Raw genomic sequence first — 26,650 nt, 5'->3', positions numbered from 1 at the left:
AGAAAACCCAAAAAATAGAAAAAAGAAAAAAAGAATTGTGTCATAAACATTGTTTGTGTGTGTGTGTGTGTGTGTGTGTGTGTGTGTGTGTGTGTGTGTTTTCCCATGGCTTAAAGACGTATTGTTTTACATGATGTTACTAATTCAAACTATTAAAAGAAATTTATTTATCAACAATAATCACCTTAATGACATGGAAAGCATTCAAAATACAATGAAAACAGCATATATTATATTTAAACAGTAATAAACAAGGACTAACAATTAGATAAATACATGAAAAATGCTAGATTACTAATCTGCTCTGCCCACCAAATGACGTTCACATTATCCCTGTTAAAACTCCAAACTCCACAGGACGATGCTCGCGCTCCCCAGGCCCTGGCAGTGCAGGACTCCAGGCCCAGGAGCCCAGGAGGCTTGTTTCAGAAGCTCTGCCTAACAGACTTCCCTACTGCTGTGTTTAAAGACTGTGAACCACAAAACTGGGCAAATGCCTCCACCTAGTGGAATTAATCTTTAATAGAAAGAGCAAGACACATTTAAGGTTTGCTTTCAAAACTAATTTGAGTATAAATCACCTTAAATATTCTTCTAAAATGAATCTGTACATAGAAATCTACTCGCCAAGACAGGAAGACTCCTCCAAGACAATATAAATTTCTTGTGATCAATTACATGCTGAGAACCTCTGATATTTTTTTGTATTTATTTTACTCTCTAAATTTTGCATGCCTTTGTGTCTTAACTTGGTTACACAAATCCATTTGGATAGTTCTGAAATTGGCAATGCATATATATATAAATATATATTTTATATATAGTGGTAATTTTATATTAAATACATGTATGTATTATGACATTTCTCTTTTCTCTGGCTCAGGATTCAGAAATGTGCTATTTAGACCATGAGAAAGATGATGTAGTCACAAACTTCACGATGTCAAAACTACAGCTCTCTTCCTCACAAACGTAAAATGATTGCTGAAGAAAACGTCAAGACATTGGACAGACACATTGCCCCAATGGTAAATTCCAGATGACTCTGCCACTCAGAGACAAGCACTGACGCCTGGAGCATAGACTTCCAGTCATTGTTCTTGGCATGTGTATGACCATCCTAGGTTTCTGTGAACAAAATTAAATCATGTCGAGCAAAGCTTCTCATGCCCAATTCTTTAAATTTAATACCTTATCTTGGATGCCTTTCCATGAAATATATGATACAATAAAAATTAGCAATTGTATATATTCCATAACTCTGAGTACAGATATACACAGTTCACTGTGTTTTCAGTTTGCTGCCATTGTGAAGGTTACCACCGAGTATGATGCCGGTTCCCTTGACTTCTGTACCACTCAGCACTTTAAAAACACCATTCTACTATTTGGTGGTGTGCTCTGGTACTGAAATGATCCAGTCATTGTCTTTCACTCTGTGGTCTGTCATCTTGACTTGGCTGCATTTGAGACTCGTCTTCCTTACTCATTAGTGATTTCATGAAGCCATTCCCTACTGTGGGTTTCTTTTGTGTTTATTAAGCTGAGAGCTTGTTGAAGTTCTTGATGTTTTACATTTATAATTTTCATAAAACTATTATCTAGGGCTAAAGAGATGGCTCAGCAGTTAAGAGCATAGGACAGAAGAGGTCCTGAGTTCAATTCCCAGCAACCACATGGTGGGCTCACAACCACCTACAATGGGATCTGATTTCTTCTTCTGGACAGGTATACATGCAGATAGAGTACTCATACACAAAAATAAATAAGTCTTTTTTTAAAAAAAAACTTATATTTTCAAATATTTCCCCTTCAGCTCTTTACTAACTCTGCCATCAAGCACATGAAGGTGTCTGACAATGCTTAAGCCAGGGCTTCTGGACTCGATTCATTTCTGTCTACATAACATTATCTGTTGAGATCACATTGTCCATTGCTAGTGAACGAACTGTTTTAGCTCAACCCTTATTTGCTTGTTAAACTTGTTTTTTGTTCTTAAAAAATTTCAGCCAATTTTATCGCATTTTAACCATAACCATATTCTGGTTCCTTCTAAATATGCAGGGCATTCTCTTTACATTGAAGCAATGCATTCTATTGGCTAGACTGCCAACAGCAGCTACAGTCATAGGCTTCTAGCTTGAATATTAATTAAGCTTTGAGACTTAAATAGTCTATAAGTGTTTAAAATAGTCTATCACATTATTAGGGTAGCTATAGAATTGAATTTCTTCAATGCTTTTTCTGTATCTACAAGAATCATAATTTTTTTTCTTCTTTCTTTTACTTTTGACATGTTAATGCTTTAATCTGGTTAATTTATTCTTTAATTATTTAGTTTCATGTCATGTATATATTGGTCATAACCATCTCTCACTGATTAGATTAGATTAGATTTCTAATCAGAAAGCCGTCGGTTACTCCCATAACCATCACGGACACCTTGTCCTGCAAGTCAGTATTGCAGCGTTCAGGCTTCACTGCAGGAAATCCCACTGATGCCTCTCCTCTCCCATCCCTACGTAGCACCTTCTAGAACTACCAAAGGCAGCCAACAGGAAGGAAGTTTTCAGGTGAGATTCAGCTTGAATTTCTCTACCTTCTGCAATTGTAGGTAGGTAGTGACTTTAGAAAGACCAGCATTGAACCATCTAGTTATAACTGTTGTCAGGGATCCACAGCTTTTCTGGCCAGTGACTTTAAAGAGGTGCCACAGTCCCACAGCCTCTGCAATTGCCTGGGGCTCAGAAACCTCACAGGGGCTGCACTTGGCTAGTACACTGGGTGGACAACAGCCACCAAAGACCAAATGAGCCCCCACCCATCAAAGACCACACAAGATAGCTACCTAAACCAAGAAACACTTCAAACCCCACAACTCCAGACAATTAAATCTCAGAGCCAAGTCATAAACATAAACAATCAAATAATATGCCTCTCCAGAAGCCAGAAACCCTCTGTGATGGGCCCTGAGAAAAGCAATTTAGGTGAAGCACAAACCAAGAACTACAAAATAGTAATTATGAGCATGTTCATGTTCCTGAAAGGAGTGTGAGTGAATGACTTCAATGAAGACCATGAAAACACAGTTAAATGAAATGATGGAGACAATAAAAGAAATTAAAGTAAAAATTTAACAAAGAAATAGAATCACTAAAGAAAACTCAAACTGAAAGAAAAATCTGGAAATGAAGAATTCAGAATATCAAATGAAAACTCAGCAGTAAGTCTCTCTAACAGAATAAAAGTCATGGAAGAAATAATTCCAAGTCTAGATCACATGGTCTAGAAGAAATGGGTATCTCGGAGAAAGAAAATGTTGAATCTCAAATTTCTGGGCACAAAACATCCAGGATATCTGTGACACTGTGGAAATATTAAACCTACAAGTAACAGGTATAAAGAAAAAAAGATCAATGGCACAAAAATATTTAAACCTAATCATAGGGGGGAAATTCCCCAATGTGAAGAAAGAGATGCATCTCACGGTAAAAAGCATACAGAACAAGAAACACAGATGGGACCAAAACAGACACTCATCGTGACACATAATAACCAAATGACTGAACCTACAGAACAAAGTAAGGATATTAAAAGCTTCTGGAGTAATAAACCAAGTTACATATAAAAGCAGGCCCATTAAAATAGCAACTTATCTTTTATAAAATTTCATTTAGGTTTTTTCATGCAATATCTTTCTTAATCTGCATCCAGACAAGTTTGTTTGGTGATTTCCCTATTGTGAGGAAACGAATTTTTCATTCTTTCCTTGTTCTCCTCTCCCAATACAAACAGTATGTTAATAGAATGCTTTTATTGTTCTGATTATATTCTTTGCCTCGCATTCTGTTCAGGTACTCCACACCTCCATTCCTTCCCCAACTTCATGCTTGTTTGTTTCTCTCTCTCTCTCTCTCTCTCTCTCTCTCTCTCTCTCTCTCTCTCTCTCTCTCCTCTCCCTCCCCCTCCCTCCCTCTCCCCTCCCCTCCTCTCTCTCTCCTCTCCTCTCCTCTCCTCTCCTCTCTCTACCCCCTTTCTGCTTCAGAGAAGCACCAAATAGCTCCTGACAAAGTAACAACAACAAAAACAAAATACAAAACAAACATGGAGTCCACTTAGGGTTGACCCAATACCTGCCTTGGAATGTGGTTTATATAAAGTCCCTAATGGTGCGTCATCACAGAGCTGACCTTCCCTTTTCCAGCGGGTATCAACTGCAAATAGTCTGTTGAGTAGAACTGGAACTTTGTGTCCACTTCTCCTTTTCAAGTGCTGGGATTTTGCCTGGCTCACACCTACTCGCGTCTTATGCACACTGTCCCAGTCCGTGTGAGTTCACAGGTGTATCAGTTCATTGAGTCTGATAGATGCTGTCACTTTGGAGTCCACCACCATTTCTGACCACTAAAATCCTTCCTCCTCTTCTTCCACATCACGTAGACCCTTAAGCCTTCAGAGACGTTTGATTATGCCATCCCACTTAAGGCTGAGAGCTCCAGAGTCCTTCACTGTGTGCACACTGTTCAGTTGTGTGCCCTGTGTAAATTACTATCAATGAAAGAAGACACGTCTCTGGTGATGATGGATGCTCTGATCGATTGGTATAGTAATACGCCATTAGGAATACATGTATTGATGTGCTCCTTTAACAGCTGACTTTTCAAGTGGAGACTGTGAACGCCACAATGGCCTGAACAAAAGCTCAAAGAGACCACAGATGGCATCACAAGCTATTATTTCCAGCAACTAACAGTCACAATCAATGGAGAAAGCAAACCAATTCAATATAAAAATTAATCTAAGCAATTTCCACCCACCAGCTCTTCATAAGGCACTCCATAGAAGAAAAACTTGAGTCTGAAGAGGTTATCCAGGAAGACACAAGAAATAAATAATCCCAGAACAGTTAGTCAAAAAATGGACAAAAGTAAAAGGCAAACACCCATACCACAACAACATGACAGGAATAACACTGCTCATTAATAACTTTCAAGACTAATTATCTCAACTGTCAAACAAAAATGTCATAAACTGACAGATGAGATTAGAAAACAGGAGCCATCTTCTGCCACATCCAAGAAACATCTCACCATCAAGGACAGATATCATCTTGGGATAAAGGGGATTAAAAAAAAATTCCAAGTGAATGGAACCAAGAGGCAGGCATAGCAATTTAAATATTCAAACTAATCAGAAGAGATAAGGAAGGGATACTGTACAAGCATTAAAGGAAAATCAAAGAGGATATTGCAATTCAATGCACTAAACACGTGGGCACTCAAGTTCATAAAAGAAACAGTTCTATAAATAAAATAATATATCAAGCCTCTCACAGGCATAGTGGGTGACTTAAATACCCAACTGTCACCAATACAGGTCATCCAGACAAAAATTAAATGGACACGCTTGAATTACATGAGTCAAATGATCCAGCCAACATCTATAGAACATCCCACCCAAACACTAAAGAATATACTTTCTTCCCAGAAGCCCATGGAACCTCCCCCAAAATTTACCACAAATTGGTGCACAAAGAAAGGCTCAAAAGAGATTTTAAAAGTTGAAGCATCACCTTACATCCTGTGTGGCCACCACAGATTAAATCTGGACATCAACAACAAGAGATACAATAGTAAATTTCCAAACTCATGAAAACTGAACAACTCACTATTGAATGAAAACTGGGTCAACGCAGAAAGCAAGAAGAAAATTTAAAACTTTTTAGAATTTAATGAAAATGAAAATACAATATATCTAAATCTAGGGGATACAATGAAGGCAGTTCTAGAAGGCTTTCACAAAAATATTGGAGAAAATCGTGTTAATAACAACACACTTGTAAGCTCTAGATCAGCATTCTTAATCTGTAAGTCACAACTTTTTTTTGGGGGAGGGGTTCAAACAACTCTTCACAGGGGTCACCTAAGACCATGAGAAAAGACAGATATTGCATTACAAATATTTGCATTATAATTCGTAACAGTAGCAAAATTAAAGTTATGAAGTATCAATGAAAATAATTTTATGATTGGGGGTCACCACATCAGGAACTATATTAAAGGATCACAGCACTGGGAAGGTTGAAAACCACTACACTAGAAAAACAGGAAAAGTAACCCAAAGAAAGATAAGATAGGAAGACATAATAAAACTTAAGGATGAAATAAATGAAATAGAAACAATAAAAAATTACAAAGAATCAGTGAAGGAGAGTTAGTTCTTTGAGAAAATCAACAAAATTGACAACTCTTTGGCCAAATCAACTGAAAGACAGAAAGACAAGTTGCAAATTAATGAAATTAGAATTTATATGGGAGACATGACTATAGACACCAAGGAAATCCAGAGAATTATAGAGAAATACTTTTAAAACCTATACTTTACCAAACTAGAAAAATTGAAAGAAATACAGATTTCTTGATGTAAAGTTAAATGAAAATTGAATAAGCAATTTAAATGATCATGTCCCTCTGTATAATGAAAACAGTAATTAAAAGTCTTCCAGCAAAAAGTGGGGGACGGCCAATGGATTCAGTGCAGAATTCTACCAGACCTTCAAAGAGCAGTACTCCTCAAAACATTAGATAAAATAAAAACTAGAGAAACATTCCCTACTCATTTTTATAAAGCCTCTTTGATACCAAAACCATATCAAGACCTAACATAGAAAATGAGAGACAAATTTCCCATATGCAAAATGCCACAGTAAGCTGGGTCTACAGTAAGACCCGGCTACACCAGCTTGGGCCATAAACTGAAAAGACTCCATATCTTATTACAGAGATACATGCTTATTCCTCTACTCATAATAGCCAGAAATCGGAAACAGCCTAGACGTTCATTTGTGGTACATTTACACAATGCAGTGATTACAATTCAGCTGTTAAGAAAAAAGAAAGTGTAAGTTTGCAGACAAATTGGGTGGACCTAAAAACACTCAGTCTGAGTGTGTAATCTAAAGTAAAAACAACAACAACAACTGCATCTTTCTTTTATATGTGGATATTGGCTTTTAATCCTTATACATGTTTGTTTCAGTCCAAATAATCACAGAGGTTAGGTAATTAGTAAGGGATTGGGGGTGGCAAGAAGGGGATTTTCCAAGAAAGGAGAAATAGACTGGAATGTTATAACATGTGGAATTGGTTCTAATGCTTTGTCTTAATTTGGTTCCCAAAGCCATGCTTCCAGACCTGAGGGTCCTGCCCCCAGCTAGGTTCATTTGGTAATAAAGAATTACCATGTAGCCAGTGGCTGGTCAGGGAGACAGGGAAGGACTTTCAGATTGTACAGGCAAGGGATAGAGGGAGAGATGGGGAGGAGGAAGGAAGGAATCCATGATCAGGGAGCAAGAACAGACTTAAAGACCTGATGACATGTAAGGTTCCAGGAAAATGGCCCTAGAAGTAATCCCATGATTGTGTCTGTGGTAGCAGAAATGAAATATAGATTTAGCACTCTCTACCCAAATCCCATGGGGAAAGATCTAGATGCTCAGAAGTGCAGACAGTCAGAAAGCTCAGGAAAGACCACTGCTTCTGCTCACATTCCTGGCCCAAGAGGAACCTGCCTAGAGCCCTCTGGACACAGGAACATACGAACAGTCACAGAGGAGATCCTTCTGGTCTCTGCCTGGACCCTGAGCTGAAAACCAGTCAACAAGAGCACTGATACACCTGAGAGCAAACGTAAGACCAACACATCTGCTCTGAGGGACCCACCTGGAGCCCTCAGGACACACCAACCAAGGAGCAGTCTGGGACAGGATGCTTCTGGTTTCTGCCTGCACCCAGAGGTGAACCAGTCCTATAGCTCTCTCTCTACCCAGATCCAGCTGAAAGAAAACAGGTCTCCAGTAGTGCTGACACACAGGCTTAGAGAAGGGTCAAGCCACTGTCAGAGACAGCAAGACCCAGTTGACACCAGAGACAACCAGATGGCAAGAGGCAAGAACAGGAACCTAAGCAACAGAAACCAAGGCTACTTGGCATCATCAGAGTCCAGTTATCCCACCAAAGCAAATACTGGATATCCCAACATACCAGAAAAAGCAAGATTCAGATTTAAAATCACATTTCATGATAATGATAGAGGAGATAATGATAGAGGACACTAAGAAGGACATAAATAACTCCCTTAAAGAAACACAGGACAAGACAGGTAAACAAGTAGAAGTCCTTAAAGAGGAAACACAAAAATCTCTTAAAGAATTACAGGAAAACACAACCAAACAGGTGAAGGAATTGAACAAAACCATCCAGGATCTAAAAATGGAAATAGAAAGAATAAGAAAAGCACAAAGGGAGACAACCCTGGAGATAGAAAACCTAGGAAAGAGATCAGGAGTCATAGAATCCCACCAACAGAATACAAGAGATAGAAGAGAGAATCTCAGGGGCAGAAGATACCATAGAAAACATTGGCACGACAGTCAGAGAAAATGTAAAACACTAAAATCTCCTAACCCAAAACATTCAGGAAATTCAGAACACAATGATCAAACCTAAGGATAATAGGTATAGAAGAGAGTGAAGATTCCCAACTTAAAGAGTCAGTAAATATCTTCAATAAAATTATAGAAGAACACTTCCCTAACCTACAGAAAGAGGTGCCCATAAACATACAAGAAGCCTACAGAACTCCAAATAGCCTGGACCAGAAAAGAAATTCCTTCCATCACATAATAGTCAAAACACCAAATGCACAAAACGAAGAAAGAATATTAAAAGCAGTAAGGGGAAAAGGTCAAGTAACATATAAAGGCAGAATTACACCAGACTTCTCACCAGAGACTATGAAAGTCAGAAGATCCTGGACAGATGTCATACAGACCCTAAGAGAATACAAATGCCAGCCCAGGCTACTATATCCAGCAAAACCCTCAATTAACATAGATGGAGAAACAAAGACATTCCATGACAAAACCAAATTTACACAATATCTTTGCACAAATATAGCCCTACAAAGAATAATAGATAGAAAATTCCAACACAAGGAGGGAAACTACACCCTGGAAAAAAAAAGAAAGCAAGAAAGTAATTTTCATGTAACAAATCCAAAAGAAGACAGCCACACAAATATAATTCCACCTCTAACAACAAAAATAAAAGGAAACAACAATCACTATTCCTTAATATCTCTTAACATCAATGGACTCAATTCCCCAATAAAAAGACATAGACTAACAAACTGGATACATAAAGAGGACCTGCATTTCCCTGCATACAAGAAACACACCTCAGTGACAAAGACAGACACTACCTCAGAGTTAAAGGCTGGAAAACAATTTTCCAAGCAAAAGGTCCCAAGAAACAAACTAGAGTACCCATTCTAATATTGAATAAAATCAACTTTCAACTAAAAGTTATCAAAAAAAGATAAGGAAGGACACTTCATATTCATCAAAGGAAAAATCTACCAAGATGAACTCTCAATCCTGAATATTGATGCACCAAATGCAAGGGCACCTACATTCATAAAAAACACATTACTGAAGCTCAAAGCACACATTGTACCTCACACAATAATAGTGGGAGACTACAACAAACCACTCACATCAATGGACAGATCGTGGAAACAGAAACTAAACAGAGACATAGAGAAACTAACGGAAGTTATGAACCAAATGGATTTAACAGATATTCATAGAACATTTCATCCTAAAACAAAAAAAAATACCTTTTTCTCAGCACCTCATGGTACCTTCTCCAAAATTAACCATATAATTTGCCATAAAAGAGTCCTCAACAGATACAAGAAGATAGAAATAATCCCATGCATCCTATCAGATCACCATAGACTAAAGCTGGTCTTCAATAACAACAAAAAAATGACAGAAAGCCCACATACAAATGGAAGCTGAACAATGCTCTACTCAATGATAACTTGGTCAAGGAAGAAATAAAGAAAGAAATTAAAGACGTTTTAGAATTTAATGAAAATGAAGGCACCACACACCCAAACTTATAGGACAAAATGAAAGCAGTGCTAAAATAAAAAAGCTCATAGCTCTGAGTGCCTTCAAAAAGAAAGTGGAGAGAGCATACAGTTGCAGCTTGACAGCACACCTAAAAACTCTTGCACAAAAAGAAGCAAATACACCCCAGAAGAGTAGATGGCAGGAAATAATCAAATAAAGGCCTGAAGTCAACCAAGTAGAAACAAAGAGAACTACTATACAACGAATCAACAAAACCAGGAGCTGGTTCTTTGAGAAAATCAACAAGATAGATAAACCCTTAGCCACACTAACCACAGAGCACAAAGTATACAAATTAGCAAAATCAGAAATGAAAAGGGAGACATGACAACAACAGAACCTGAGAAAATTCATAAAATAATCAGATCCTACTACAAAGGCCTATATTCAACAAATCTGGCAAATCTGGATGAAATGGACAATTTTCTAGACAGATGCCAGGTATCAAAGGTAAACCAGGGTCAGATAAACCATCTAAACAGTCCCATAACGCTTAAAGAAATAGAAGCAGTTATTAAAAGTCTCCCAACAAAAATAAGCCCAGAATCAGATGGATTTAATGGAGAATTCTACCAGACCTTCATGGGAGACCTGATACCAATACTCTCCAAACTATTCCACAAAATAGAAACAGAAGGAACACTACCCAATTCCTTCTATGAAGCCTTAATTGCACATATACCTAAACTACACAAAGACCCAACAAAGAAAGAGAACTTCAGACCAATTTCCTTATGAATATCAACACAAAAAATACTCAATAAAATTCTCACAAACAGAATCCAAGAACACTCATCCATCATCAAAACGATCATCCATCAGGATCAAGTAGGCTTCATCCCAGGGAGTCAGGGATGGTTCAATATATGGAAATCCACCAATGTAATCCACTATATAAACAAACTCAAAGGAAAAAAAAGCACATGATCTCATTAGATGCTGAGAAAGGATTTGACAAAATTCAACACCCCTTCATGTTAAAAGTCTTGGAAAGATCAGAAATTCAAGGCCCATACCTAAACATAGAAAAGCAATATACAGCAAACCAGTAGCCAACATCAAACTAAATGGAGAAACTTGAAACAATCCCAGTAAAATCAGGGAATAGACAAGGCTGCTCATTCTCTCCCTAGTTATAAATATAGCACTCGAAGTCCTAGCCAGAGCAATCAGACAAAAAAAGGATGTCAGAGGGATACAAACTGGAAAGGAAGAAGACACAATATCACGATTTGCAGATGATATGATAGTATACTTAAGTGACCCCAAAAGTTCCACCAGAGAACTATTAAGCCTGATAAACAACTTCAGCAAAGTGGCTGGATATAAAAGTAACTCAAACGAATCAGTAGCCTTCCTCTACTCAAAGGATAAACAGGCTGAGAAAGAAATTCTAGGGAAAGGACACCCTTCACAATAGTCACAAATAATATAAAATACCTTGGGGTGACTTTAACCAAACAAGTGAAAGATCTGTATGACAAGAACTTCAAGTCTCTGAAGAAAGAAATTGAAGATCTCAGAAAATGGGAAGACCTCCCATTCTCATGGATTGGCAAGGTTAATATAATAAAAAAGGACCATTTTGTCAAAAAGCAATCTACAGATTCAGTGCAATCCCCATCAAAATTCCAACTCAATTCTTCATAGAGTTAGAAAAAGCAATTTTCAAATTCATTTGGAATAACAAAAAACCCAGGATAGTGAAAACTCTCCTCAACAATAAAAGAACTTCTGGGGGAATCACCATCCCTGACCTCAAGCTGTATTACAGAGCAATAATGATAAAAACTGTATGGTATTGGTAGAGACAGGCAGATATAGCAGTGGAATAGAATTGAAGATGCAGAAATGAACCCACACACATATGGTCACTTGATCTTTGACAAAGGAGCTAAAACCATGTGGTGGAAAAAAGATAGCATTTTCAATAAATGGTGTTGCTTCAACTGGAGGTCAGCATGTAGAAGAATACAAATTGACCAATTCTTATCTCCTTGTACAAAGCTTAAGTCCAAGTTGATCAAGGACCTCCACATAAAACCAGATACGCTAAAACTAACAGAAGAAAAAGTGGGGAAGAGCCTCAAACACATGGGCACTGGAAAAAATTTCCTGAACAAAACACCAATGGCTTATGCTCTAAGATCAAGAGTGGACAAATGGGACCTCTTAAAATTGCAAAGATTCTGTAAGGCAAAGGACACTGTCATCAGGACAAAATGGCAACCAACATATTGGGAAAAGATATTTACCAATCCTACATCTGATAGAGGGCTAATATTCAATATATACAAAGAACTCAAGAAGTTATACTCACATAACCCTATTTAAAAGTATGGTACAGAGGTAAACAAAGAATTGTCAACTGAGGAATATCAAATGGCTGAGAAACACCTAAAGAAATGTTCACTATCCTTAAGTCCTCAGGGAAATGCAAATAGAAACAACCCTGATATTCCACCTCACACCAGTCAGAATGGCTAAGATCAAAAACTCAGGTGACAACAGATGCTGACCAGGATGTGGAGAAAGAGGAACACTCCTCCATTTATGGTGGGATTGCAGACTGGTACAACCATTCTGGAAATCAGTCTGGAGGTTCCTCAGAAAATTGGACATTGAACTACCTGAGGACCCAGCTATACCTCTCTTGGGCATATACCCAAAAGATGCCCCAACATATAGCAAAGACACAAGCTCCACTATGTTCATAGCAGACTTATTTATAATAGCCAGAAGCTGGAAAGAACCCAGATGCCCTTCAACAGAGGAATGGATACAGAAAATGTGGTACATCTACACAATGGAGTACTACTTAGTTAGCTACTAAAAACAATGACTTCATGAAATTCATAGGCAAATGGATGGAACTAGAAAATATCGTCCTGAGTGATGTAACCCAATCACATAATAATAATAATAAAAAAAAAAACCCACACACATGGTATGCACTCACTGATGAGTGTTAGCCCAAAACATCGGATTATCCAAGATACAATCCACAGATCACATGAAGCTCAAGAAGGACGACCAAAGTGTGGATGCTTCAGTCCTTCTTAAAAGGGGGAACAAAAATATCCATAGGAGGAGATATGGAGACAAAGTTTGGAGCAGGGACTAAAGGAACGGCCATTCAGAGGCTGCCCCACCTGGGGGTCCAGCCCATACACATACATCCACCAAACCCAGACAATATTGCTGATGTCAAGAAGTGCATTCTGGCAGGAGCCTGATACACCTGTCCCCTTGAGAGACTCAGCCAGAGCATGACAAATACAGAGGCAAATGCTAGCAGCAAACCATTGAACTGAGAATGGGGTCCCCATTGGAGGAGTTAGAGAAAGGATTAAAGGAGCTGAAGGGGCTTATAACCCCATAAGAACAACAATACCAACCAAGCAGAGCTCCCAGGGACTAAATCACTACCCAAAGACTATACATGGACTGACCCATGGCTCCAGTTGCATATGTAGCAAAGGATGGCCTTGTTGGGCATCAATAGGAGGAGAAGCCCTTGTTCTTGCCAAGGCTGGACCCCCCAGTGTAGAGGAATGTCAGGGCAGGGAGGCAGGAAGGGGTGGGTGGTTGGGGAGGGGGAACACCATCATACAAGAAGGAGGAGGGGGATAGAATGGGGATTTATGGACAGGAAACAAGGAGAGGAATAACATTTGAAATATAAATAAAAAATATCCAATAAAAATAGAAATAAGGATCTAGCAAATATTAACTCAAGACTACTGGCAGGGGTGTGTGTATGCTAGCCACGGGGACAGTTAGAAGTGTTCAACCCTTGAGCTGTCAAGGCATATCAAAATTAGCTGGGGTGTGTGTGTGAGTGTGTGTGTGTGTGTGTGTGTGTGTGTGTGTGTGTTGCTTTGTCAATACTGGGGATTAAACCTAGGGACTCATACAAGTCAGCAATCACTCTACCACTGAGTATTGGGGGAGGGGGATGTTTTGAGTAAAGCATTGTGTCATTTATATCTGTAAATAACTTATCCATGACTGGGATCCATTATCCAGGAAGATCTTTACAAAACTTCAATATCTCTTCATCCCTTCCCTGAGAAAAGCAATTCAACTGGGACTTTCTACTTTTCCAGTAGTCCACAGGCAGCCACCAAAGAGAAGGACTGTGTTTGATCAGAGGGACAGACGACTGGAAAAGAATCTAAAACCCATAGCTTAGCAATTTTGCTGAAGCTTTTCAACAACTTCTCCACTTGCTGAAGTGATTGGCTTTTTTAGATGATACTAACTTTTAGAATAAAAATTGTTGATTTGCTGCCACTGCAGTGCTGTTGTTTTAGTGTTCTGTCGTTATCTAGTGAACACAGAGAATAGAGGATGGAGACACACTACTTCCGTTCTGTCAACAACACTCTCATTCTCTGGCTCATCACTACTTCCGGTCTGCCAACCATGGGCCAACCACGCTCCTCAGCTCTGGCTCATCACTACTTCCGGTCTGCCAACCATGGGCCAAGCACGCTCCTCATGCTCTGGCTCATCGCTACTTCCGGTCTGCCAACCATGGGCCAAGCACGCTCCTCATCCTCTGGATCATCGCTACTTCCGGTCTGCCAACCATGGGCCAAGCACGCTCCTCATCCTCTGGATCATCGCTACTTCCGTTCTGTCAACCACATTCCTCATCCTCTGGCTCATCACTACTTCCGTTCTGTCAACCATACTCCTCATCCTCTGGCTCATCACTACTTCCGGTCTGCCAACCATGGGCCAACCACGCTCCTCAGCTCTGGCTCATCACTACTTCCTGTCTGCCAACCATGGGCCAAGCACGCTCCTCATCCTCTGGATCATCGCTACTTCCGTTCTGTCAACCACATTCCTCATCCTCTGGCTCATCACTACTTCCGTTCTGTCAACCATACTCCTCATCCTCTGGCTCATCACTACTTCCGGTCTGCCAACCATGGGCCAACCACGCTCCTCAGCTCTGGCTCATCACTACTTCCGGTCTGCCAACCATGGGCCAAGCACGCTCCTCATCCTCTGGACTCACCCTTTTTCTCCTTACTTCCCGGTCTCCCTTAACAAGCTTCTTGTAACATCTATTGTGATAATCACACCCATATGTTAACTTGTCTGTTTAATGTATGTTTGAAGTGTTAGATGGTGACATGGAGATTAGGGCTGTGTGGCTGCAAGTCATTGGGAAAACTCAAAAGGGGGTGGCTGAAAACAAAATAACACTCACAGTGACACGGACAGAGTTCATGGAAACCCACAAAGAATGAGAACCAGCCCTGGGACGAGCAGTACTCGGAAGCCATAGTTACACGTGACCCACGGCAGGAGACTGGAAGGAATCAATCCCTGGGGCAGCAGACACTGCCAGGGCCTGGAAACAGGGCTGGACTCACGCAAGGGAAGATGGCCAAACCTAGGGGATGCAGCTGATTCCACACCACAGCCAGCAGAAGAGAAGGGATACATCCTCTATCCACTGTCTAGCAACCCTCCCAACCCTCCCGGTGTGTACTGCTGGCTGAAACCGGCACAGACCAGCGGCCCTAATAAATAAGAATTATTGCTAGACGTTTTCGTGGAAACTAGCGGCAGGCTTCATAAGAGTGGAGCAGCAGATAGTAAACACCTGGACAACAGCGTACTTATCAAATGTTTACAGAGTACCTCAGACAGCCCTGTGCACACAGAGGTGAGGGAATGGGAGAGAGTCTAGAACCCTCCAGGCCATTGTAGCACAGAAGACTGGTGAGAGACATTGGTTAAAAGGGTAACCAATAACTCATAATTTGGCCAAAATAATCTGTAGATAGACTTTGAGCCTGGCTAATTTTACCATGCGGTGTTTTAATCTGTAAGACGTTTATAATAAAGTTTTAATTTTAAAGAGAGTAATGAGTGTTTCTTAATCCAGCCCCTTCTCTTTCTTCAGATGAAGAAATGGGATTTCAAATCGGCTTAAAGTAAGTCTCAGAAGTCGCAGCTCTCCTGACTACAATAACTATCTTTAATTTACCGTTGAAAATTTGCCCCATTCGAATGGGCCCAAGAGATCTGTTGCACAGTACCGTACCTATAGTTGATAACAATATAGTCTTGAAAGTGCTAAGAAGTATATTTTAAATGATTTTACAACATCAGTGATAACTGTGAAGTAGCACGTGTTAATTGTCTCTGTCTTAGTTGTCCTACGGTATGTATATTTCAAAATACTAAATTATGTGAGGTAAATATAATTTCCTCACTGCAACCTGAGTCAGTTTCCAATGACAAAAAAAAAAAAAAGAGGGGTTGCTTTAAATAGCCTGGTCTGTGAGCAGTTTACTTGTGGTACCATTGAAGGGACTCTGAGGATTCTATTCTCTATGTGAGTTAAATGGCCCATACCTGGCAGCTACATTTGAGAACCTACCAGTCCACAGATGATAGCACTTTAAATGTTGTCATTGGAGCCAATGAGTTGATTCAACTAACAAAGGCACTGACCGCCATGCCTGGTGACTTGAATTTGATCCTGAGGACCCACGCGATGGAAGGAAGTAATAAATTCCCCTGAGCTGCCCTCTGACCTCCACACAGGCTATGTGCTGGGACACGCCCACCAGCACACAAGCACACACAAACACATATTTGCTTTAGAATCATTATTCAACTGCGTCTTAATCTTTGGTGAACATTAAAAAGATCTAAATAATTCCAAATACGAGAGTGCATAGCATTTCCTCAGCAGCGTTACCGTTCTCTGTTCTGACTGATGGAACTTTAGTTATTTCTCAGCTCTCATTTAATCTGGCAATAACACAACAATCTCTCTCCTCAACATGGACATTTTTAGTTTCTGATCTGAAAGATCCGTCTTTAAAAAAAATATTTAAAACCTGTCCTAATACGATTAGCCTTAAGTTTGGCAATGTCCCACCTAGGCCACAAAGATGACCTTATCTATTAAGAGATTTATTAGCCACATTTCGTCTTCTGAGGGATTCTTTTTAATGTTCAAAACCTTGTGTGCAAACACTGACAAGGAGCTTTTTTTTTTTTTTCCTTCATTTCAGTGGCTTAGATACAAGGATTTAAAGCAACTTCCGTGGGTTTAAAATACTGCCTAACAGCTAGAGAGATGGCTTAATTGGAAAGGTACTTGTTGCCAAACTTGAGTTCAATCCCTGGACCTACAGAATACAAGTTCAGAAGCGATTCCAAGTTGCCCACTGACTTTTTATGCGTGTGTGCATACACACAAACAGGACTTTAAGTTACCCAACTAATAACCGTAAAAAGCCTAGTGGTGGTGGTGGTGGTGGTGGTGGTGGTGGTGGTGGTGGTGGTGGTGGTGGTGGTGGTTAGAAATCGTCTTTGTTAGAAACCACTTACAACTATTATAACAGATAATTTCAAAAGAACAAATTATCTTCATCTAAGATTATTTTCATACCGTGGCACATAAAAAAAAAAAGGAGTGTCTATATTTTAAAGTGCCGTGTGCACGAGAGAAATGAAGGGAATTGCAGGATTCAAATCCTTCCCAGACTTCCCAGACCTCTCTATGGATAATTCCCCGCAGAAAGGTGCTTGTTCTGTCTGTCCTGAATAGGGAGATGCCCTCTTGTCCTCTGGTGACAGCCTGGGCCGGTCTGTGAGATTTGCAGTTGGGAGTTTGCAGGTCAGGGACTTGCAGACCCCGCCTCCAACTGCGTTTTCCCGCGCTTCCGGGTCCTCCCGCTGCCCTGCCCGCAGCTGCCCACAGCAACCCCTTCCTACTGCTTTCGTGATTACCATTTTACAGTGACCAAGTTTACCTCTGCCTGTGTGCTGCACACCAGCACTCGGTGAGCTGAGGACTCCTGCAGCCTGTGGAGGAGGAAGCTTCTCGAAGCCAGAGACCTGCGGTGCGCGCCGTCCCCGCCAGGGGGCGACCAAGCCCCGCCGCGGTCCCCAAGGCCGACCCGCGCTTACCTCCAGGTAGTACAGGTCGACCGTAGTGATCTGCGAGTCCAGGAAGTCTTCGTAGGTGTTGAACTGCGTGACGATGTTGTCCAAGGCCGTCATTCCATCGTCCTGATCCATTGCGGCTACACCGACGCGTCCCTAGTAACCGGTGTGGGCGGGGCCGAACGCGCGCCGGTTGCGGGGGCGGGGCGAAGGCGCTGCGCTGGCCCCTCCCCAGCCCGTTCCCTGGGCGGTTCTAACCCCTGGAAGCTGTCAGCCCTGCACTGCAAACCCAAACTTTTGCGGGGTAAAAGCCTTAGCGCAATCCGAATGTGCCTGCTCAGTGCTTTCAGTAAGAACCTCGAGAGAAGAATATCTCAGAAATCTAAGAAATAGTCTTGCTGGGTACTTCAAAATAACACGCGATTTGGGTCAGTTTTATAAATTACAACTTAAAGGCTTATGGTTGCATCTGAGTGCCAGGAACAATTTAGAAACTTCCCAAACGAAGCAGCCTCAATGATCTCCTACGTCCCTGAGTTCTGCCTTTCATCTTCTTTACTTTGTTATTTAAAATTCAGTAAGTTGAAAATTACTTGAAAAATCTTGCCTCCTTGAACGTCCTTCTTGAAAAAACGGGGGAAATGCTAAGCATGGTACGATATATCCCACGGAAATACTGACATTGCCGCATATTCCCATTTACTCGTTTCTTTAAAATCCTATAGTATACAGCTGAACCTGAAACATGTCTTATTACAGTCGACTTGGACAACCGCTTCTGCACTGGAAGCACAGATGCGAGCGTTAGGCCAAAGGAACTTAAAATCATCCCTTCCTTTGTAGAAATCAAATCAGATTCTGCAATGAATCTTTTCCATCTGTTGATGGAGGGAAACGTAGATACAAAGTAAAAGCCAAGACTATTTAGGACCCCAAATTGCACAGTAAATTATATCTTTATTAAAATAAACCGCTACCAACAATTTATATTGTATAATTATCTAGATAGCTATAGAAATTAAACTCCAAAAGTAGAAGGGAAAAAAAAATTCATGTGACTTAAAACATTGTCCCAAGTAGAGAAGTCTCTGTACTGTCAGGTCCAGCCTTTTATGTCTTTTAACATTCTAAAGGGCATGGTGGCCTCTAGGCTGTCAGCATTTCACGTACCTATTACAGAGTCCAAGCTGACAACAGGCTCCTCTTAGCGACTCTCACACTGCCTCCTACCCTGAACTTCTCTAGCCCATGAGCTTCCGGTCCTACACCTTCCGTTCCTATGTAACCCGGATGTTTCCACCCTGTGCTCTCTTTTTTTTTTTTTTTTTTTTTTTTTTGGTTCTTTTTTTTTTTTGGAGCTGGGGACCGAACCCAGGGCCTTGCGCTTCCTAGGCAAGCGCTCTACCACTGAGCTAAATCCCCAACCCCACCCTGTGCTCTCTTGCCTCACTGCCCAACCCCTCTCTGTCCCAGAGACATTACTGCGGGTGTGTTCAGCACAACAGAAAGCTTAGAAAAGTTTCTGCCACTGGGGTCCACAGAATAGGAACCTTGCTTTAGCAAGGTAACTAATTTGACTTTACCACATACCAGCCCTGTTCTAAATACCTTACCATCATTATTTCCTTTACTCACAGCAACAAACTCACTAGAAACCCAGCATTGGTTTTACCCTCAATGTGGAGGCAGGATTCGAGTTTCAATGACTTGGCCGAAGTGTCAGGTGCAAAAACAAACAATGCAAAAATAACAATAGTCCTTTTCTCTCATGGTGGGAATGCACGGAGGTTACAAAGAGCTGTATAAAGGCTTGTTTCTTAGAAAGAAAAATAAACATGCGATAACGAACAGGGATTGAGACTAAGCGTAGGAGTCATCGGGCATCTTCCAAATGGTGGAGGCAAGAAACAAACATTTTATGCAGAGTGGAGGGACAGTTAGCCAGTAGGGTTAGGAAAGACTTGGAAGGAGGAAGCTGAGGAGACAGAGAAGGAAGCTGATTGAAATTGAAAGCTGCATTAAAAGAAGTTTCAAAAGAGGCCAGCCATGTCCTTGAACAGGAGAAGCTGGGATGACCATGGCTTCAGAAATGGAACCCACGCTATTACACACTGCACACTGCTCATCTCGGGAGCCCTTGGCTGTGCCTATGTGGATCACGATTGTTTCTGACATCCTCCCACACCAAGGTTTTATCACCCTCTTGAAACAAGGAAACACCCAGGGAATGTTTGAATTCATGACACTGGGGCACTCTGGTACCAAGGACTATTTTTGCCTTCCTTGTTCTAGTACGATTCATTGTCATTGTACGTTTCTAGGGATGCTTCATTAAATTGACTACAGTCAGTAGCTCTTTGGTGAAATAATCCTGAAAGCATAGGGATGTAAACAACTTGCAATCAATGACCGGAATACTGTCCAAATACTTTTAACAGAGAGCAGTGTCTTGATTAGTAGTGAAAGAAATTTATAAATTTAGCCCATTCTGCACAGAAAGGTTAAAGTTACACTAAGCCCAACAGCAAAGTCTTCTAGATTTTCACTTTGCCTCAGAAACACGTTAGACCAGAGCCTGAGAAACGTCATGAAGGAGAGGCAACCATGAAATGCATAAGATTAAGCAAGTCTCTTTCCTATGGTGAGGCCTTTGTTATGACGAAGAAATACTTTATTTTGGAAACCATAAATTCCTTCTTCAAGTCTGGGACTTTTAAACATTGAATCCAGGAATTTAGCACCAGTCCCAGAAATTCTATTCTTTGTCAAAAGACAGGGATTACATATATATTCACAACAAACTGCAAAATGTAGGAGAGAAGAGACATATGGAAGGGTAAGAAAATAATGCCCCACTTAGCTTAGTTACTGGATACAGAAAGCCATACTACAGAGTAAAGGTCATAGGAGAAACCAAAACCCTAGCCTTTCTTTGAAACAAATGGGCTTTCTTCTATTCACACTAGAGAGAGGTGAAGTCATTCCAAACTAAACTCTATCTTTTTCTATTTCCAAATAATAATACTCTATGTTAGCTGAGAAAGTAAGTAGAGAATATAATTTTGTATGTGGACATGTTAGGAAAGGGGCACTGTGCTAATTATGCTAATAAATGCTAAGCACTATGGGTAAGAACTGGAGGTCCCATTAGGAGGGACTTAATGCATTACCATAGAGTAGGAAAGAAAAACATATGCTCTCTCTAGTAAGATAAGCGATTTGTGTCTGATGTTACCCAACCTCTTATTAAGTGTCTGTGATTGCAGGGGAGGGCCAGTGCTTAATCGTGAGCCAACAGGAACTTGTGTGTGTGTGTGTGTGTGTGTGTGTGTGTGTGTGTGTGTGTGTGTGTGTGTGTGTGTGGTGTGTTTTGTAATAATGATGACACTGAATGCAGTTAAACTGATTCTTCAGATGAGGTCACTGGACTTCCACAGTCTTGTAGCTTAGCATGCTGAACTTCATGTTCCCCTTGCTTGTCAGTCACAGAGACATAGTTGTTCACATGTCGTAATTCATGAACGTTCCATTCTTCTTCAATACCTGGAAGTGTGACAGAGTCCACAAGAAAAACAATAGAAGATGGATTTGTTCCCAGGTTTGAGATTAACGAATATCAGCAGAGGATTTAAAAAAAAAGCTAGTGTACTATGTGATAAGATCCCCTAGTTGCCTGTGGTTCTTTGAGTAGGGATGGAGTCCAATAGCATTCCTCTCTGGCCTTAGCATTGTCTATTGGTGTTGTCTTTGCTCCGGGCTTATTTAGACAGACACATTTTTAGGTATTCTGGGTGAAGCTTCCCCGTTATTTCTAGGAGAACACAGTCTCACAGCAGACTTCCTGATCCTCTGGCTATTGGGATCTCCCTGCAACCTCTTCCAAATGCTCCTGGAGCCCTAGGTACAGGAGCTGTGTTGAAGATGTATTCATTGGAACCAAGTACCCCCATGAGCTGTCTGCATTTGGACCAATACTGGATTCTGCTAATGGTCTCTTGCAAAGAGAAGTTTCTTTGGTGAGGTTTAGGAGTATTTAGAATGCAGTCGGGGATTGTTCTGGTTTTGCAAACTGGCACCAGTAAGTTCTTTCCTAAGGTCCATGGCATCACTAGTCCCCTGGTTAGGTGGCTAGCATTCCCAGTACCAAGCTTGATTTCCCTCCTGTGCTGTCTGGTTCTGTGTGTCAACTTGACACAAGCTGGAGTTATCACAGAGAAAGGAGCCTCCCTTGGGAAAATGCCTCCATGAGACCCAGCCGTGAGGCATTTTCTCCATTAGTGGATCAAGGGTGGGAGGGCCCACTGTGGGCTGGTGGTCCTGGGTTCTATAAGAGAGCAAGCTGAGCAAGCCAGGGGAAGCAAGCCAGTAAGTAACACCCCTCCATGGCCTCTGCATCAGCTCCTGCTTCCTGACCTGCCAGAGTTTCAGTCCTGACTTCATTTGGTGATGAACAGCAATGTAGAAGTGTTAGCTGAATAAACCCTTTCCTCCCCAACTTGCTTCTTGGTCATGATGTTTTGTGCAGGAAAGAAACCCTGACTAAGACACCTCCTTTTGAGCAGGGCTTAGGTCCAATTAGACAACTACTGGTTACGACCAGGCAACGATTAAACCTTCAGGAATATCTTGCCATACTGATCTTCATGGTGGTTCACAGGTATCACATATTGGTAGGAGTCCACAGGTTGCTGCCCTCCCTCCTTGGCAGCTTGTACAGCACCTTTCAGAACTAGGAAAGTTCGTCTTCAGGCTGGAGAGATGCTCCACAGTTAAGAATGCTGGATTCTCTTCCAGGAGACTCAGGTTTGATCCTCAGCTTCTACAGTAGAAGTTCACAATTGCCTATTAACTCCAGCTCCCGGTGGTCTGACGCCTTCTTCTGGCCTCTGTGGTCACCAGACATGCAAGTGGTGCACAGACATACATGCAGACAAAATACCCATACATGTAAAGAGTAATAGAATAAAAATAAAGGAAAATAGCTCTCATGGAGGAGGCTTTCTGGTCAGATCCAGCTCACATCCTTCGAGTCCTGTCTCTGTCTGAATGGTGTCTTCATCAATGGGGACTTCCACATCCATGGTCTTGCTTACTACCCCGTGTGTTTTTGGGTCTCTGATTTAAATAACCAGCTGTGCAACTCTCCCGAGTTCCAAACCTCAGATCCAGCCATCTATTAGACAGCCCTTGAATGTATACCATGTATAAAGGTAAATTTTCCCTCCTTCCTTAGTGTTCTCTCTCTCTCTCTCTCTCTCTCTCTCTCTCTCTCTCTCTCTCTTTCTCTCAACATAATGTCCTCGCCCTCTTGGTGATGGGGGGAGGGTGGGACATATGATCAAAGCCCATGTGAAACCCTCAAAGAATGAATTTTGAAAATGTTTTAAAATAGAGGAAAAGAAAAGGAGCTGTAGGGTAATCTCTCCTCACCCTTCACGTACAAGAAGAGTCATTTGAGCCTCAAAGGTTACAATGTCTCCCCAAACTCACTGACAATGTTTCCTTGCCCAAGCCAAAGCGTGACTGCTTTTTCCAGGTTTGTCTTTGTCCCTTTCTCTCATCCACTCCTCAGAAGGAAGTCAGAGTAGTTGCTTGAAACGCCAGTTTGTATGGGAGAGGAAGGACTTAGTTCTGTTTAAGGGGCAGCCCACTGAGAGTTTGACCATACTCCAGGTGAGAATATAAATAACACAGATTGGAACAGACATGGAAAATCCAGGAAGGAATTGCATTTGGGGTGCCTGATGTGAAACTCCCAGAGAAGTGATAAGAATGTTATGTGGGGGAAAGGAAGAAACGAAGACACTAGAAATAGGACTTTGTGTCTCAGATCAATGTTGTAAAACCTATTTTTTCCATAAATAAGAAATAAATGTCTGATTTTTCATGAATAAGAAATAATAGCAAATAAAATAGAATTTGTGCTTGAACTATAATTTAATTATATCCCTTTCAATAAAATAAAAATATGTACGATAATGATGAAACAAACAAACCAACAAAAAACACCACGTTGGAGCTGGGAAGGTGGTTCCGTGGTTAAAGACACTGGCTGCTCTTGTGGAAGACCTGGATTCAGTTCCCAGCACCTACATAGTGAACCAAAACCATCCTTCGCTCCAGTTCTAGGAGATCCAGATCCCCTCTCCTGACCCGCTGGGCTCCAGGCATGCACATGGTGCACATATATACATACATGCAGGCCAATGCTCACACACAAGTTGTTGGTTTTTTTTTTTTTTAAGTTTAAAAGAATACAAATTCGATCTCATGATTCTCTTTTTAAGACTTGGCGCTGGCTCCCTGTTCCAATCTGTGGTTATTTCATGAGCGTGGCTTGCCAAATAGTCTACATTTGACCCTCACTTGGCACTTGACATGCTACTTATTTCAAGGGCCAACCGCACCAGATAGCTTGGGGTTTTCAAAAGAACTGCTCTATTTTTGGGTGGTGGGTATTGAGCCTAGAACATGCTTTCACAGTGTGCCCTTATCCCATTGTACATCCAGGTATGCAGAGAAAGACAAGATGTCGAGGTTAGCCTTCGTGTAAGCACATTCTGTCTGCCTGCTTGCATACCATCTCTTAGGAAGAGTTTGCCTGGGAATAAGATAGTGCTACGTTTGGCCAGACTCCGGGGCCGGCGGATCCCTGCCCTCAGCAGCTCTCTGCTCCCAGGCCCCCTGGAGGGGAGTTCTCGCCGCCTGGTCAGGCGGGCACTCCTGAGGCAGCAGAGTGGAGGAGACCACCAACGCTGCCCACCCCTGCCCACATCCCTGGCCCAGGAGGAAACTGTTAACGGCCTCTGGGTACCCGAGAGGAGGGCCCAGGAGCAGCAGGTCCACCGCCTGAGACACCGCACCTGAAGGGACCGACCGGATAAACAGTTCTCTGCACCCAAATCCCGTGGGAGGGAGAGCTAAACCTTCAGAGAGGCGGACACACCTGGGAAACCAGAAGAGACTGCACGCTGCACACAGTACTGAGCCCAGAGGAAAACACCAAAAGATATCTGGAACCCTGGTGCACGGAACCTCCCGGAAGGGGCGGCGCAGATCTTCCTGGTTGCTGCCGCAGCGGAGAGCCCGTGGGCAGCACCCCGCAAGCGAACTTGAGCCTCGGGTCCACAGGTAAGACCAACTTTTCTGCTGCAAGTGACTTGCCTGGTGAACTCAAGACACAGGTCCACAGGAACAGCTGAAGACCTGTAGAGAGGAAAAACTACACGCCCGAAAGCAGAACACTCTGTCCCGATAACTGGCAGAAAGAAAACAGGAAAACAGGTCTACAGCACTCCTGACACACAGGCTTATAGGACAGTTTAGCCACTGTCAGAAATAGCAGAACAAAGTAACACTAGAGATAATCTGATGGCGAGAGGCAAGCGCAGGAACCCAAGCAACAGAAACCAAGACTACCTGGCACCATCGGAGCCCAATTCTCCCATCAAAACAAACATGGAATATCCAAACACACCAGAAAAGCAAGATCTAGATTCAAAATCATATTTGACCATGATGCTGGAGGACTTCAAGAAAGACGTGAAGAACTCCCTTAGAGAACAAGTAGAAGCCTACAGAGAGGAATCGCAAAAATGCCTGAAGGAATTCCAGGAAAATATAAATAAACAAGTAGAAGCCCATAGAGAGGAGACACAAAATCCCTGAAAAGAATTCCAGGAAAACATAAATAAACAAGTAGAAGCCCATAGGGAGGAGACAAAAATCCCTGAAAGAATTCCAGGAAAACACAATCAAACAGTTGAAGGAATTAAAATGGAAATAGAAGCAATCAAGAAAAGAACACATGGAAACAACCCTGGATATAGAAAACCAAAAGAAGAGACAAGGAGCTGTAGATACAAGCTTCACCAACAGAATACAAGAGATGGAAGAGAGAATCTCAGGAGCAGAAGATTCCATAGAAATCATTGACTCAACTGTCAAAGATAATGTAAAAGCGGAAAAAAGCTACTGGTCCAAAACATACAGGAAATCCAGGACTCAATGAGAAGACCAAACCTAAGGATAATAGGTATAGAAGAGAGTGAAGACTCCCAGCTCAAAGGACCAGTAAATATCTTCAACAAAAATCATAGAAGAAAACTTCCCTAACCTAAAAAAGAGATACCCATAGGCATACAAGAAGCCTACAGAACTCCAAATAGATTGGACCAGAAAAGAAACACCTCCCGTCACATAATAGTCAAAACACCAAATGCACAAAATAAAGAAAGAATATTAAAAGCAGTAAGGGAAAAGGCCAAGTAACATATAAAGGCAGACCTATCAGAATCACACCAGACTTTTCATCAGAAACTATGAAGGCCAGAAGATCCTGGACTGATGTCATACAGACCCTAAGAGAACACAAATGCCAGCCCAGGTTACTGTATCCTGCAAAACTCTCAATTAACATAGATGGAGAAACCAAGATATTCCATGACAAAACCAAATTTACACAATATCTTTCTACAAATCCAGCACTACAAAGGATAATAAATGGTAAAGCCCAACATAAGGAGGCAAGCTATACCCTAGAAGAAGCAAGAAACTAATCGTCTTGGCAACAAAACAAAGAGAAGAAAAGCACACAAACACAACCTCACATCCAAATATGAATACAACCGGAAGCAATAATCACTATTCCTTAATATCTCTCAACATCAATGGCCTCAACTCTCCAATAAAAGACATAGATTAACAAACGGGATACGCAACGAGGACCCTGCATTCTGCTGC

General features: G+C 41.4%; 1 protein-coding gene across 1 annotated transcript in view; it reads right to left on the bottom strand.

Moving 5' to 3' along the window:
- Cfap299 (cilia and flagella associated protein 299) overlaps positions 1-18,068 on the bottom strand; it is a 177,588-nt gene extending 159,520 nt beyond the window's left edge. Inside the window, 1 exon segment of the mRNA XM_032916784.1 lies at positions 17,933-18,068. Within this exon segment, the coding sequence (XP_032772675.1) occupies positions 17,933-18,043 (111 nt within the window). The 5' untranslated portion in view covers positions 18,044-18,068.
- Positions 18,069-26,650: the final 8,582 nt, after the last annotated feature.

Source organism: Rattus rattus, chromosome 11, assembly GCF_011064425.1.
Source record: "Rattus rattus isolate New Zealand chromosome 11, Rrattus_CSIRO_v1, whole genome shotgun sequence".
NCBI lineage: Eukaryota > Metazoa > Chordata > Mammalia > Rodentia > Muridae > Rattus > Rattus rattus.
The sequence above is the reverse complement of the archived record's forward strand: the minus strand, read 5'-3'. Positions and strand labels throughout refer to the sequence as shown.